This window comes from Nicotiana attenuata, chromosome 9, assembly GCF_001879085.1.
Source record: "Nicotiana attenuata strain UT chromosome 9, NIATTr2, whole genome shotgun sequence".
Taxonomy (NCBI): Eukaryota; Viridiplantae; Streptophyta; class Magnoliopsida; order Solanales; family Solanaceae; genus Nicotiana; species Nicotiana attenuata.
In genome coordinates, this window is record NC_031997.1 from 17,223,402 (window position 1) to 17,239,696 (window position 16,295).

At 39.3% G+C, this 16,295-nt stretch overlaps 1 protein-coding gene across 1 annotated transcript; it reads left to right on the top strand.

Annotated features, from left to right (window-relative positions):
• Positions 2,132–3,713, top strand: LOC109232118 (leucine-rich repeat extensin-like protein 6). The gene has a single exon (XM_019397786.1). The coding sequence runs from the start codon at positions 2,239–2,241 to the stop codon at positions 3,418–3,420; it is 1,182 nt and encodes a 393-aa protein (XP_019253331.1). The 5' UTR covers positions 2,132–2,238; the 3' UTR covers positions 3,421–3,713.

Sequence of the window (16,295 nt, forward strand, 5' to 3'; positions counted from 1 at the left end):
ACCTGTTGTGTAAAGTTAGAGAAGAAAGAGAGAAAAATACTGGTGAGACATTGTATCAAAAAGACACGAGTGATATAGGAACTGAGCCAATGGTGTAAACTACACCATTCACTTTGTACTCGAGAAACTCATTCACTGAAATAGAACTCCTTTGCAACCCAAGGGGACTGGACTAGGATTCACATTGAATCCGAACCAGTATAAAAATTTTGGTGTCTTTAATTCCTGCACTTTATTTCTGCATCATAAATTTTGCTCTTACTGTTACACGTTATTACATCTAGTCGACTAATTAGAAAACTAGTCAACTTGTAGCGATTAAAATATAAAATAAACAATTCACCCCCCTCTTATACTTTCAGTCTCGACATAAGATTCAATATAATTTTACACTTCGTTGCTACTTGCTTATATTTTTGTTTTCGGTTCAAGTAATAAACGATATAATTTTGTACTTGAATCTTGCAAAATCTTACACCAAATTCAATGTGTGGGATAACAATACAAAAATAAACTATATTTGAGTAAAACAAGTAAAATATGACCTTATAAGGTCGAAGTTAAGATTAGACACAAAAGTTTATCCAAGTTCATTCAGATAAAAAAAAAAAGTTTTAAATTATACAATGTATATCCCGTTTTTAATTTAACCGAACATAACATAAATACTAAAATATTCATGAATTATTAATTCAAATTCTACAATTCATGCTTTATAATCCTGTCATCATTTTAGACGCAAACCAATCTACCCTTAATGACGTGTGACTTTATAGGAAAATCGATACAAGCTTGACCCAAAAAAATTTATATCGCACCATATTAAAAATATCTTTAAGTTGTGTTAACCTAACACACACCTCTAATATCCAATATAGTAGAACCTAATAGCAATTAAATAATTTTACCACTTCAGCAAGAAAAGAAGTAGTTAGGTTCCTTGCTATATCAAATTTCAACTCTGTATCAAGTTAAAATGTAAGCTCTTCTTTAGCTTTACTAATAAGAAAAGCAGCTAGCCAGGTCATGTAGTCATACAATGAATTACCCACTCTTATGGAATTGAATTTAAGTTATATATATATATTGATAATACAAGTGTTTACACTATTACTAAATTTTACCTTATGATAGTTGGTCAGTTATCATCTTTATCACATTACCATTAATGTTTATTAGAAATTTTACTTGCAATTACCTAATAAATGACTTCATTATGTAAACAAATTGTATATCATGATATATAGAACTTAAAACTCTATCAAAATATACGAAAAAGAAGAATACTTAATGCTAACTGAGATGTTATTAATATTTCACTGAGTCAATTCATGAAAGGCATGCAACACCAAATTAAACGATGTCTGATATGTTTAGATCACAATGTACTAACTTATTAATGGAAGTAACATTATTGTTATTTGTGTTCAATGTTTCCGAATTTCTAACTAACATTTTATATTTTATTTTTTAAGGTTAGGCTTCCGAGAAATCAACATTCCACTATAATAATCAGTATAAGTGGGACACGGACAGTCCGTCCTAGCTGTTTAAAAATTACAAGTGGTACTGATAAAAAGTTTAAATTCTTTTATAGAAACTAAATCTATAATTTCTACTCAATTTTCTTGACTCTGGCGCTCTTCTAAAATCTCTGTAGAAATGATGCTTCTTGACAACATATGCATACAAAATAATCCTTTAAGTTAAACTAAATTAATACCAAGTTGTAAATAACAAAAGAACCGTGTTTTTGGTGAGTTCAGTAGCTAATACCCATCAAACTTTCTAACAATTGCACAACATCATCAGTTTTGTCTATACTGTACATCAATTTCCAGATCATACATTGTTTAAAGGATAGACATAAGGCGTCGAGACGATTTTAGGAGAACTATTGGTACTACCTCCCTTAAGCAAGTCATATTTATAAAAAGAAATCTCCTACGAATATATCACCAACTAGCAGATTATTTTCATAAAAAAAATCAGCATTAAGTAAGATATGGTCAATTTTTAATATCCTAATTATAGTTGTCTAATTCCTAATCACTATTTAATTTAATTAAGTTAAATAAAATACTCTCTCTACCAGCCACTTAGCCTCCACCAATAGCCATTTAAATATCAAACCTTTCTGCTTCTCTAAACAACATCCGACATAATACATTAACTTGTTCACGAACACATCAAATGTTGTCCTAAACCCTAAACTCCTAAAACTCATATCCAAAAATCATGAAGTTTATCAACTTAGCCGTTTTTGGCTTCTTTTTCATCATTTTCTTCTTCTCAAAACCCTCTTTTCAAGCTTCCCCTCCTCCACCACCAATCAAATATGACCAAAACCCTAGACTTTTCAATGCTTACATAGCTCTACAAGCTTGGAAACATGTCATGACTTCTGACCCTAGAAACTTCACCAAGAATTGGTATGGATACAAAGTTTGCAACTACACCGGAGTTTACTGTGCTCCGGCACCAGATAACCCTAAAATCACCACCGTCGCTGGAATTGACCTCAACCATGCAAATATTTCCGGTTACTTGCCTGAAGATCTTGGCCTGTTGACAGATTTAGCCGTTTTCCATATAAACTCCAATAGATTTTCAGGCACTATCCCAAAATCCTTTTCTAAGCTCCAACTTCTTTATGAACTTGACGTGAGCAACAATCTTTTGTGTGGTGAATTTCCTTCGGTTTTTCTTTCACTTTCTTCTTTAAAATTTCTTGATATTAGGTATAACCAATTCGAAGGAAATGTCCCTTCTAGACTCTGGGATCGAAAACTGGATGCCCTTTTCATAAACAACAACAATTTTCAGTTTACATGGCCTAAAAACTTAGGAAACTCGCCTGTTTCTGCTTTGGTTATGGCAAATATCAATATCACGGGATGTATACCACCAAGTATAGCAAAAATGGGGAAAACGCTAAATCAGATTATTCTCATGAATGCTAGTTTAAATGGATGTTTGCCACAAGAACTAGGGTTCTTGAAAAAGGTGACGGTTTTTGATGTAAGCTTTAACAATCTTGTTGGGAAGTTGCCGGAGACAATTGCGGGCATGAAGAAATTGGAACATCTCAACGTGGCACATAACAAGCTCTCCGGCGAGATTCCGGCGAGTATATGCTCGTTGCCGAGGTTGAAGAATTTCACCTACTCTTACAATTATTTCTGTGATGAACCGAAGATTTGTCTCAAGTTGAAGGATAAAAATGATAAGAAGAATTGTATACCCTATAGGCCATCACAACGTTCAGTTAATGAATGTAAGACTTTTTATTCACGAGGTCCAGATGATTGTCGTTCATTTGGTTGTGGATCAAGAAGTCCTCCACCACCACCCCCGCCACCTCCTCCACCACCACCACCGCCACCTCCTCCGAAATCACATTATTACCATTATCCGTGATTGAAGAATATATTGTGTTTCTTTGACTTTGGTTTGCTTTTACTTGATTGGGTAGGTTTTGAACTAAAAGGGAAAAGGAAAATAAAAAAATGAGGTTGTATTATCTTTCAATAAATTTTATACATGTAAGAAAGGTAGACTTTTTCTTTTTTATTGTATTTTACTTTTCTTATTGCATACATTGACTTTGATTATGTTATACAGCTAAGGGAATAGACTTCGTGTATTTTTATTCCCCCTTTTCCATTGTTTTTGTGTGAAAATGAAATGTATCATGTGGGACTTTTTAATTCTTTTTCATTCTAGCAAGGTAGCTCGCCCTCGAATCTCCAATCAAAATTCAAAGTAGGCTCCTAAACTTCACTAGTATTAGGCTCGGTTTCTACATAAAAATATACATAAGTACAGTATAAGTACGATAACTACGTGTACTCAATAAATATCAAGTCTAACCACAACAAAGTTGTAGCGATGTTTTGATAAAAGAAAATGTTTCCTCATAGCTTTTGTCATTCACAAGAATACGCGACACCAAAGAAAACAACAAAAAAAACAACGAATATGATAAATACAATCAATGCAGGACATAATAAGCCTCAGATAACAATATCAAAAGCATATACCAATTTTTCAACTCGAGTCTACAATGTCTATGCGTGATAAATATTTAAACTTTACATTAACTCAATATATCCCAAGTGCCTACAACCTGCTAATAAGTTCTAAGCATGTGAAAGAATGCATCAAAATAACATATATGAATGATATGCATGAATAAACATGTAAAAATACATAAATATGCGTAAAGGATCATTTAAACAAAATAAAGCTTCCACCTTTATGCTCAATCTCATCATCCGGTGTCTTATTCAAACCAGAAATCGATCGATTTCTGAACCTGAATGCATACTGCCGGTGGGATTCCAGTGTTCGGTAACTCTAGAGGGACAAATCTATATCCACACACAAATAGAAACGTAAATATACACTCCCTACAAGAACATGATATGACATGCCCTAACTAACAGGAACGTGAATCCACGTACGCCCTAACTGATACTTCAACAGGAACGTGAATCCACGTACGCCCTAACTGATACCTCAAAACAGGAATGTGAGTCCAGACGCCTTAACATTTTAACATCAACAAGTAATGAGAACAAGATATATATACTAACAAAGTGCATATCTGAAATAACGATGTAGTTCTACCATGTAAAACAAATGTACGAAATCTATAATGTTAAACTAGCATGCGAAGGATATGCCAATAACATTATTCTAGCATTAATAAGATGACCAAGCAGTCGTACACCAATATAACATGCAACATGCAAAAGCATGTAGCAAAATAAGGCATAAAAAACCTATGATTTTACCAAGCATGAAAAACGCATGGTACCCGCATATACGCTTATCACCTTGTATATACATCACCTTCAAACACGACGGATATAGCACATAAGTCCATTTAGAATAAATTCCTTCAAATCAAGGTTACCAAGATACGTACCTCTTTTCATGGTAGCTTTATTCTTTAAAATCCATCTTTTCTTGCTCCAAATCCATCAAACGAGCCCCATCTAGCCCAAAGGGCGCTCCATAAATCCATGTCATAAGACTCATTTTTTCAAGCAAAAGATGTGATCTTGGCCAAAATCAACAAAAGTTAACAAAGGTCAACCCCAGATCCACGTGGTCAAACCCTGAAATCATAGTCAAATCCCGGTGAACTATAACCTCACAAGTCCAAATATTTTTTTTCTCCAAATTTGAGTCCAAAGCTCCAAAATTTACTTTCTTAAGTTTTTATTCAAAATTCCTTTTTCCTCTTTGAAATCCTTGATTCTAAGGCAAAATCGCAAATAATTCATGTAATAATCATACATGCAAGTTACAATTATGGACCCCAATAAAGTAGATAAAAATTTCCTTCAAAGTTTCCTTAATTCAAGCTCTATACCTCCTAAAATGGTGAAATAAACTTTAAATATGAAAAAAGGCTATTTGTAAAAGTGCTAAAAATTGTCTGAAATTGCATAAATAGCTGAAATAGATATTGGTGTAATTTTTCACTAATAGTTTTTGCTATGGGTGTCCAATGGGGCAGGACGTCCCTGTCCGGCCCGGTTTTGGCTCGGTCCCATCCCCGTTCGTCTCGGACCCGGTAGGTTTTAGGGGGACATGTTAGGGGGTTCATGGGACGTGGGGAGGGACGGGACCTCCATTTTGTCTGGGAAGCCCGCCTAGTTTATCTTTTTTATTACTTGAAAAACAGTTGTTGGCCAACTGCTAATTTTTTATGAATAGTCATTTGCAATGGATAAAACGGCTATTTTAGCCTTCTAAACCCCAAAACACCCCTTACCCTCCCCCACAATATTTATTTTAATTCCTAGATTTATTAAATTATATTTTGGCCCTAATTTTAACTATACCTTCCTTCTTTATTTTTTCCACAATTGTTTAATTCTATTATTCTTTCTCTATCATTCTATCTCCATACTTATCTCTTTCGTCCCACAACCATCTAAATTTCAAGTAGTTTTGATAAATGATTGGAGCAAGTTTCAAGTTCGGAAATTAATTCTGCAAGTAATTGGAGCAAGTATTTGGACAAATTCTTCAAGTTTCAATATTTATTTACGTTGCACTCATTTCATCTCTTAATTTTCGTGTTTAATTTTTGTGTTTAATGTTCGTATTTAATTTTTTTGGTTTTACATTATGTCTTCTAAAAAGATATTAGGCATACCCAACTCATTTTCTAAAAAATAATAATAAATGTGCTAGTTCTAGTAGTAATCCTAATCTTCTTCGTAAAACTAGAAAACATATGTACGAATATACTAAAGTTGATTAAACTTCCTAAAATACGTGAAAACTAAACACAAAGCTTTATGGATACAATCTCAAATATATGCCGAAAAAATACCAAATCTCAGCAGCGTTTCTGATGCTCCTACAAGATTTGGCGAGGGTTCCAATTATATCCAACAACAGTTGACCCTAATACTGGTGGTATACAACGTCCCTATAACAAAGATAAAGGTCGTAAAAATATAGTAAAACTGATCCTTGTTTGTGGCTTACCTTTTAGTTTCCTTCTCACCCCGCTTTTATGCATTACATACAAGAATTGCATAATCCTGCTTTTCAAAATTTTTCTTAAAACTGCCATAATATTTTTAAATTTTTGAGTGACTATCTTCAGTATATACATTGTTCATTTTACCACATAGATTGTAAAGTGTATATCACTTCTGATAAATATCGCAGTCCTAATGATAAATATTATTTGTTGATTATAAATTTGTTGATTCAAAACACACTGGAGCACATATTTCTTCTACTATTCTAGAAATTGTTTAAATTTATGGTCTTACGGATAAAATTTTAACTATCATATTAGATAATGCTTCTATTAATATCACTGCAGCAAATAGCTTAAAAGTTAAAAAATAACCCCACTTTAGGACTCAATTTTTCATATTTATATGTGCATGTCATATTTGGAATATGGTTGTGAAAGATGGTATTGATTTATTTTCTAATTTTTGAGCTAAAATACAATATGCTTATGTCTATAATTTTTGTGCTAATAAAGCGAGTAGAATTTATGAATTTAAAGAGAGATGTGCATATGTTGAACTTCTATATAGAAAAGTTCCAAGATGTTTGTACTAGGTGAATTCTATTTACGAAATGCTAAAAGCTACACATATATATGGCTTGCCTATACAAATAGTATTTAATGCACATGATGCTAACCTTGTCGATCAAATTACCGAGTCTGATAGGGATGAAATCCATGAGCTTATTAAATTTTAAATTTTCTTATACTACAAAATAATTTTCTGATATATATGATCTTACTGTTACAAATAAATTATAGTATATTTGTTTCACGACCTAAAATCTCAAAGGGTTGTGATGACTCCTTACACTGCTTGCTAGGCAAGCCAAAACATAAACATAATAAGATATATGAAATTAACATATAACAACATGTTTATAATAAATGAGAGTAAAAGCTATGCAATACATAAAGAGTCTAAACCAAACAAACATCAAAATAATCTCCTAAGATTGGGTGTCACCGAGTACATGAGCTTCTAGAGATTTACTAAATACATAGTCTGAAAAGAATACACTACTTTTTGATACAATTTAATAGTAATAGAAATGACAGAAAGGTGACATCAAGGCCTGCGGACGAGAATGCAACACTACCTTGAGTCTCCCCCTGGTCCAAGCTATTCTCCCCTCTGAACGCCGCTAGGGCCAATGCCAAAATTTGCACAAGAAGAACAAAAGTATAGTTGTAACGATCCGGCCGACCGTTTTGAGAGTATGAGCCACGATTACCTACTTATTGCTCCCTCTATTTTATTTTTTGGTTACTTGACTTGTCGGGGTGCTTGGTACCGGGTTCGAGTGAGTTTCGGAGTGGAATGAGATACATAGGCTCTATGTTTGAAGTTTAAGTTGTAAGAGCTGACCGTAGGTTGACTTGTATGAAGACGACTACGGAATGGAGTTTCGTTGGTTGAATAGCACCGTATGGTAAATTTGGTCTTAGAAGCGCATCTAAATGTTGATTTGGAGGTCCGTAGGTCATTTCAGCGTTAATTGGCAAAAGTTGAAAAGTTGGAAGATGTTTGGAAAGTTTGACCGGGAGTGGACTTTTTGATATCGGGGTTGAATTCTGATCCCGGAAGTTGGAGTAGGCCCGTAATGTCAAATGTGACTTGTGTGCATAATTTAAGGTCAATCAGACGTGATTTGATAGGTTTTGGCATCGAATGTAGAAGTTAGAAGTTCATAAGTTCTTTAGGCTTGAGCCAGTGCACAATTCATAGTTTTAGCATTGTTTGATGTGATTTGAAGTCTAGACTAAGTTTTATGATGTTTTAGAACTTGTTGGTATAATTGGTTGAGGTCCCGGAGGCCTCGGGTGTGATTTGGACCATGTTCGGCGCATTCAGAACATTTTGGAGTTGCAGAAATTCTGGTTCTTCCAGTTCTAGTTTCCTCTTATGCGATCGTGGAAGAGGGGACGCGATCATGAAGCTTTGAGATTTAGTAGTCATGGTTTTGTTCTATGCTATCACATGAATGTATACGCGATCGCGAAGCTTGCATGGGTTGGCGAATCACGAACGCGTGGCCTTTGCCGCGTTCGCAGTGAAGAAGGGAGGACCTGGGCAGTGGGCGCTTTGCTCTATGCGATCGCATAGTGGTGCACGCGATCACGTGGCTTTGGGTGAAGTCCTCTCCGTGTTTGCTACAGGTGTTAACGCCTTCGCGTATAAGCTTTTGAGCTGACGGTAAATTTCTTTCTATGCAATCGCATGGGAATTTCCGCGATCGCGTAGTGTAATTAACTGGGCAGCAGATCAAAATTCCAAAATCGAGGGTTTATGTCATTTTTCATTATTTGGACTTGAGATCTCGGATTTAGGCGATATTTTGGGAGATTTTACAGAGGGATTGTTGGGGTAAGAGTTCCTAAATTGTTTTTGATTAATTTCCACTAATCTATTTTTGATTTCTTCATCTACTTAAGGATTTGGGTTCAAAAATTTGAGGAAAAAGTGTAAAATTTCTTAGACCAATATTTTGGGTTTTGAAAGGCTAAATGAGGTCGAATTTTGATAATTCCTGTATGGTTGGAATCGATATCGAATGGGTGTTCGGTTTTTGTAATTTTGGCCGGGTTCCGAGACGCAGGCCTAGGTTGACCTTTTGGGATGATTTTTCCAATGCTTGCTAAAATCATAATTTCATTATTTGGATTAGTTTCCTATAGTTATATTTATAGTATGTAACTATTTTTGGCTAGATTTGAGTCGTTCGGAGTCGGAAAGTCAAGGGAAAGGCCTTCTTATTGATTGATTGAGCGAGGTTTGAGGTAAGTGATTTGTCTAACCTTGTGTGGGGGAAATTCTCCTTAAGATTTGGTATTGTTATGGTAATTTGCAATATGTGAAGGCCGTGTATGCAAGGTGAAGAGTGCGTACTCGGGCTAAATGTTGAAAATCCAGTTTTTGTTATGTAGTTTCCTTTTATTTCCTTAATATAGTTACTCTAGCATGTGTTGTAATCATGTTTAGCCTAATCTCATATGCATACGTGTCTTATCTCTTATTTGCAACTTGTACAACATGCTTAGTTGAATTACCTGCTTCTTTGATTCCGTATTCATTATTGAACTGTGGGATTCCTTGCTTGAAATATCATGGTTTCATTTGTTATGTTTTGGTTTCCGTGATTATTGTAGAGGTGATTGTTGATTGTGGCACGAGGTTACTTCCGTGCGGATTGTTATTGTTGCACGAGATTTATGCCGTGTGTATTGTTATTATGGAACGAGAATTTTGCCGTGCAGATTGTTATTGTGGCACGTGGTTTCTGCCGTGCGGGTCGTTATTGTGGCACGAGGTCTCTGCCGTGCGAATTGTTATTATGGAATGAGGTTTCTGCCGTGTGGATTTGTATTGTGGCACGAGGTTTCTGCCGTGCTGATTGTCATCGTGGCACGAATTTTCTGCCGTGCGGTTGGTATTATAAGGAAAGATTGTGAGATATTTACTTTTGGGACTACGAGACGGTACCTCGGGAGTGCCCCTGCCGATTTCCTCTATTAACCATATTGTTTGTTGTTGTTCCTTAACTTGTAAGATTCTTGCTTCCTTACGTATTGTATTTTTTTTCTTGATTCCGTGTTGTTACGTTCCGTAAATATCTATTGTTACACTACCCTGTCATTTTATTATACCATTATATCTTCTGCCTTATTTCTATTTTTCCCAGTAGGGCCCTGACTCGACCTCTTCAACATACTACCGAGGTTAGGCTTGGCACTTACTGGGTACCGTGTGTGTACTCATACTACGCTTTTTCACATGTTTTTGTGCAGACCTAGGTACATCCTATCAGCCTCAATATTAGTGTTTTGTGCTATTGCTTGGAGACTTCAAGGTACACATGCCAGCATTTGCAGGCCTCAGAGTCCCCTTCTATCCATTTATTTTCTTGTTTCTTTATATCTTTATAGACAATGATGTATAGGAGCGTCCCGTACCGTATCTAGAGCTTGTGACTTATATTTCACCGGGTTTTGGGATTTGTATATGTTAAGTGGTAGATTTCACTTATATAGCTATTGATGTTTGAGAATTAATTTATTACTTCGATGTTTTTGCATGTTTCCTAGGCTTACCTTGTCTCAGAGACTAGATGCCATTACGACACCCTACAGAGGGAAATTTTGGGTCGTGACAAGTTGGTATTTGAGCTCTAGGTTTTTAGGTGTTATGAGTCACAAGCAGGTTTAGTAGAGTCTTGCGGATTGGTACAGAGATGTCTGTACTTATCTTCGGGAGGCTATGGATCTATTAGGAAAAGCTTCACTTTTTTAATTTCTTGTCGTGCGAAATTGTTGACTTTAGGATTCTAAACTTCTGTCTCTCACAGATGGTGAGGACACGTACAGACGGATCAGATTACCAGACCCCCTGCTATAGCCACGAGATTCTAGGGCCGGGGTAGAGGCTGAGGATGTCAACGTGGTGCAGCTAGAGCACCCACGCACGTTGCTACAGAGGAACCATCAGTAGCTCCAGTTGGAGCGCATGCACCTGAGATGCTTGTTACTGCACCAGCTCTTCGGGAAACCCTCGCCTAGTTTCTGAGCATGTTTAGTACCTTGGCTCAGGCAGAGTTGATACCACTTTCTCCTGCCATATCTCAGGCCGGGGGAAGAGCATAGACTCCCACCGCCTGTACCCCAGAGCAGCGGGTCCAGGTCGACCAGGTTCCAGAGGCCATACCAGTGCAGCTGGTAGCCCGAGTTCAGCCCGAGGTTAGGGCAACAGCTTCTGAGGAGGAGTAGCTCAGGCTCGAGAGGTACAAGAAGTACCACCCTCCTACTTTCAGTGGCTTGGCTTCGGAGGATGCCCAAGGTTTTCTTGAGGAGTGCCACCATATCCTACGTACTATGGGTATTGCGGAGTCTAGTGGTTGTTTTTACTACGTTCAATCTTAGAGGAGCAGCTTCTCAGTGGTGGCGAGCATATGAGTTGGGTAGTCCGGTTGAGGCAGCTTCACTTGGACTCAGTTCTCAGATATATTCTTCAGTGAGTATATTCCCCAGAGTCTCAGAGATGCATGGCGCGCATCGTTTGAGCAGTTGCGCTAGGGTTCTATGACCGTGTCGGAGTATGTGGTTTTGTCCAGTGATTTGGCTAGACATGCACCAGCTTTAGTTGCTACTGTTAAAGAGCGGGTCTATCGATTTATCGAGGGGCTCAACCCCAATATCAAATTTAGCATGGCCTGAGGGTTGGAGATGGACATCGCATACCAGCAGGTAATGGGGATTGTTAGGAGATTGGAGGGTATGTTGACTCGGGAGAGAGAGGCCAAGAGGTCTCAAGAGTCTGGCACTCATAGTGGTACTCGTGCCCCAACTGCAGCTCGGCAGGGTAGGGACTACTTGAGTCGCCCTATCCATTCAGCACTTCCAGCTGCCGACAGTATTCCGGCTACTCCTAGGCCCCAGGCTCCATATTATGCACCGCCATTATCTAGTGCACCTTATGCACGGGGTGATTTCAGCAGTCAGTCCAGCCGATCAGGCCCGAGCCAGCCACATCATCCGAGAGCTTGTTTTGAGTGTTGTGACACTCGTCATATGGTGAGGGATTACCCCAGATTAAGGAGGGGTGCACCTCCACAGACTGCACAGGCTTCGCGTGCTCCACCGGGTCCTCAAGCTATGGTTACAACACCAGCTACCACTCCACCTACACAGCCAGCTCGAGTCGGATGTCGGGCAGGTAGAGTTCGCCCTAGAGGGCGAGGCCAGGCCAGATATTATGCTTTTCCTGCTCAAATGGAGGTAGTTGCATCTGACTCTATCATCACACGTATTGTTCTGGTCTGTCATAGAGATGCATCGGTCTTATTTGATCCAGGCTCCACTTATTCATATGTGTCATCTTATTTTTCTCCGTATTTGGGTGTATCCCGTGATTCTTTGAGTTCTCCTGTCTATGTGTCTACACCCGTGGGAGATTCTATTGTTGTTGACCGTGTGTATCAGTTGTGTTTGGTTGTTCTTTGTGGTTTTGAGACCAGGGCCGATCTATTGTTGCACAGTATGGTAGACTTTGATATTTTGGCCAAGGACTGGTTGTCGGCCTATCATGCTATTCTTGATTGTCACGCCAAGACCGTGACGCTGGCTATGCTAGGATTACCACGGTTAGAGTGGAGAGGTACCTTAGATTATACTCTTAGCAGGGTTATTTCATTCCTAAAGGCTCAACGGATGGTTGAGAAGGGGTATGATGTGTATCTAGCATATGTGAGAGATGTAAGTGTTGATACTCCTACCGTCGAGTTAGTTTCGGTAGTGAGGGATTATCCAGATTTATTTCTGACGAATTTTCTAGGCATACCGCCAGACAGGGATATCAACTTTAGTATTGATTTGTTATCGGGCACTCATCCTATCTTTGTTCCTCCATATCTTATGGCCCCACCATAGTTGAAGGAGTTAAAGGAGCAGTTGCAGGAGTTGCTTGATAAGGGCTTCATTCGGCCTAGTATGTCGCCTTGGGGTGTCCTAGTCTTGTTTGTAAAGAAGAAGGATGGTTCTATGCGCATGTGAATTTATTATCGCCAATTGAACAATGTTACACTAAACAGGTATTCATTGCCACGTATTGATGACCTATTTGATCAGCTACAGGGTGCCAGAGTGTTCTCCAAGCTTGACTTTCGTTCAAGCTATCATCAGATGATGATTCGGGAGCCAGATATCCTGAAGACTGACTTCAGGACTCGGTATGGTCATTACGAGTTCCTTGTGATGTCTTTTGGGCTGACCAACACCCCAGCAACATTCATGCACTTGATGCGTAGTTTATTCCGGCCCTATCTTGACTCATTTTTCATTGTGTTTATTGATGACATTCTGGTTTACTCCCAGAGTCGGGAGGATCATGAGCAGCACCTAAGGATTGTGCTTCAGACCTTGAGAGAAAAGAAGTTATATGCAAAATTTTCAAAGTGTGAATTATGGATAGATTCAGTCGCATTTTTGGATCATGTAGTATCAAGTAAGGGGATCAAGGTAGATTCAAAGAAAATTGAAGCAGTGTAGAGTTGGCCTAGACCATCCTCAGCTACAGAGATCCGGAGTTTTTTTTGCTTTGGCAGGGCATTACCGTCGATTTATAGAGGGTTTCTCATCTATTGCATCACCTATGTCCAGATTGACCCAGAAGGATGCTCCGTTCAGGTAGACAGAGGAGTGTGAGGAGAGCTTTCAAAATCTCAAGGCTGCTGGGACTACAGCCCTAGTGTTGGTATTGCCTACTTGTTCGGGGTCCTATGCTGTGTATTGTGATGCGTCGCGCATTGGCCTCGGCGCAATATTGATGCAGGACAGTAGGGTGATTGCCTACGCGTCTAGACAACTGAAGGTGCATGAGAAGAACTACCCTATCGACGACCTTGAGTCAACAGCTATTGTTCATGCCTTGAAGATTTGGCGGAACTATTTGTACGGTGTCCGTTGTGAGATCTACACCGATCACCGGAGTCAGCAGCATCTGTCCAAGCAGAAGGATCTTAACTTATGTCCGCGCAGGTGGTTAGAGTTTCTTAAGGACTTATGATATCACCATTCCATATCATCCTGGGAAGGCCAATGTGGTGGCCGATACTTTGAGTCGTAGGGCGAAGAGTTTGGGCAGTCTAGCATATCTACCAGCAGCAGAGAGCCCATTGGCATTGGATGTTCAGGCCTTGTCCAACCAGTTTGTTAGATTGGATATTTCTGAGCCTTGTCGGGTTTTTGCATGTGTGGTTTCTCAGTCTTCTTTTTATGATTGTATCAGAGAGCGTTAGTATGATGACCCCCATCTACTTGTCGTTAAGGACACGGTTCAACAAAGTGATGCCAAGGAGGTCACTATTGGAGATGAAGGTGTATTGCGGATGCAAGGCAGGCTATGTGTGCCTAATGTAGATGGTTTGCGTGAGTTGATTCTCCAAGAGGCTCAAAGTCCGCAGTACTCCATTCATCCAGGTGTCGCAAAGATGTATCAGGACCTGAGGCAGCATTATAGGTGGAGGAGATTGACGAAGGACATAGTAGAGTATGTAGCTCGGTGCCTAAATTGTCAACAGGTGAAGTATGAGCATCAGCGGCCATGTGAATTGCTTTAGAAGCTAGAGATTCCGGAGTGGACATAGGAGCGGATTACTATGGATTTTATTGTTGGGCTCCCACTGACTCGGAGGAAGTTCCATGCAGTTTGGGTGATTGTGGATAGTTGACCAAGTCAGCTCATTTTATTCCAGTGGCGACTACTTATTCTTCCTAGTAGCTGGCTTGAGTTTATATTCGTGATATTGTAAAGCTTCATGGCGTGCCGGTATCCATCATCTCTCCGAGGTATGCAGTTTACATCGCGGTTCTGGAGAGCCGTACAGCATGAGTTAGGTACTCGGGTTGAGTTGAGCATAACATTCCACGCTTAGACGGCCGGACAGTCTGAGCGCACTATTCAGAAATTGGAGGATATGCTCCGTGCATGTGTGATGGAGTTTGGAGGTTCATGGGATCAGTTCTTTCCACTCGCGGAGTTTTCCTACAACAACAACTACCAATCGGGCATTCAGATGGCCCCGTATGAGGCTTTGTAAGGTAGACGGTGTCGGTCTCCAGTGGGTTGGTTCGAGCCGGACGAGGCTAGGCTATTGGGTACAGACTGGGTTCTGGATGCTTTGGAAAAGGTTAAATTGATTCAGGATCGACTTCGTGTAGCCCAATCCAGACAAGTGAGTTATGCGGATCGGAAGGTTCAGACGTTACATTCATGGTTAGGGAGCGGGTCTCGCTCTGGGTTTTGCCCATGAAGGGTGTTATGAGGCTCGGGAAGAAGGGAAAGCTGAGCCCCAAGTTTATTGGCTCATTCGAGGTGTTGTGGCGAGTTTGGGAGGTTTCTCGTGAGCTTGCCTTGCCTCCTAGTCTATCGGGAGTTCATCCAGTATTCCATGTTTCAATGCTCCGAAAGTATCACGGCTATCTGTCGCATGTGTTAGATTTTAGCTCAGTCCAGTTGGATAAGGATTTGTCTTATGTTGAGGAGCCGGTGGCTATTTTTGACAGGCAGGTTCGAAGTTGAAGTCGAAGAATAACGCTTCAGTGAAGGTCCAGTGGACGGGTCAGCCAGTCGAGGAAGTGACTTGGGAGACACAACATAATATGCGTAGCCGTTATCCTTATCTTTTCACCACTTCAGGTATGTCTCTATACTCGTTCGAGGACGAATGTTTGTTTTAATAGGGGGAGGATGTAACGACCCGGCCGGTCGTTTTGAGAGTATGAGCCTTAATCCCCTACTTACTGCTCCCTCTATTTAATTTTGTGGTTACTTGACTTGCCGGGGTGCTTGTTGTTGGGTTCGGCTGAGTTTCGGAGTGAAATGGGACACATAGTCCCAAAGTTTAATGTTTAAGTTGTAAGAGTTGACTGTAGGTTGACTTTTCTGAAGACGACTCCGTAATAGAATTTTGTCGATTCCAATAGCTCCGTATGATGATTTTGACCTTAGGAGTGCATCCGGATGTTGATTTGGAGGTCCGTAGGAAAGTTAGAAGATTTTTGGAAAGTTTGCTAGGGAGTGGACTTTTTGATATCGGGTTCGGATTCTGATTCCTGAAGTTGGAGTAGGCCCGTAATGTCAAATGTGACTTGTGTGCAAAATTTGAGGCCAATTGGACGCCATTTGATATGTTTCGGCATCGAAAGTAGAAGTTAGAAGTTCAAAAGTTCTTTAGGTTTGAATCGACGC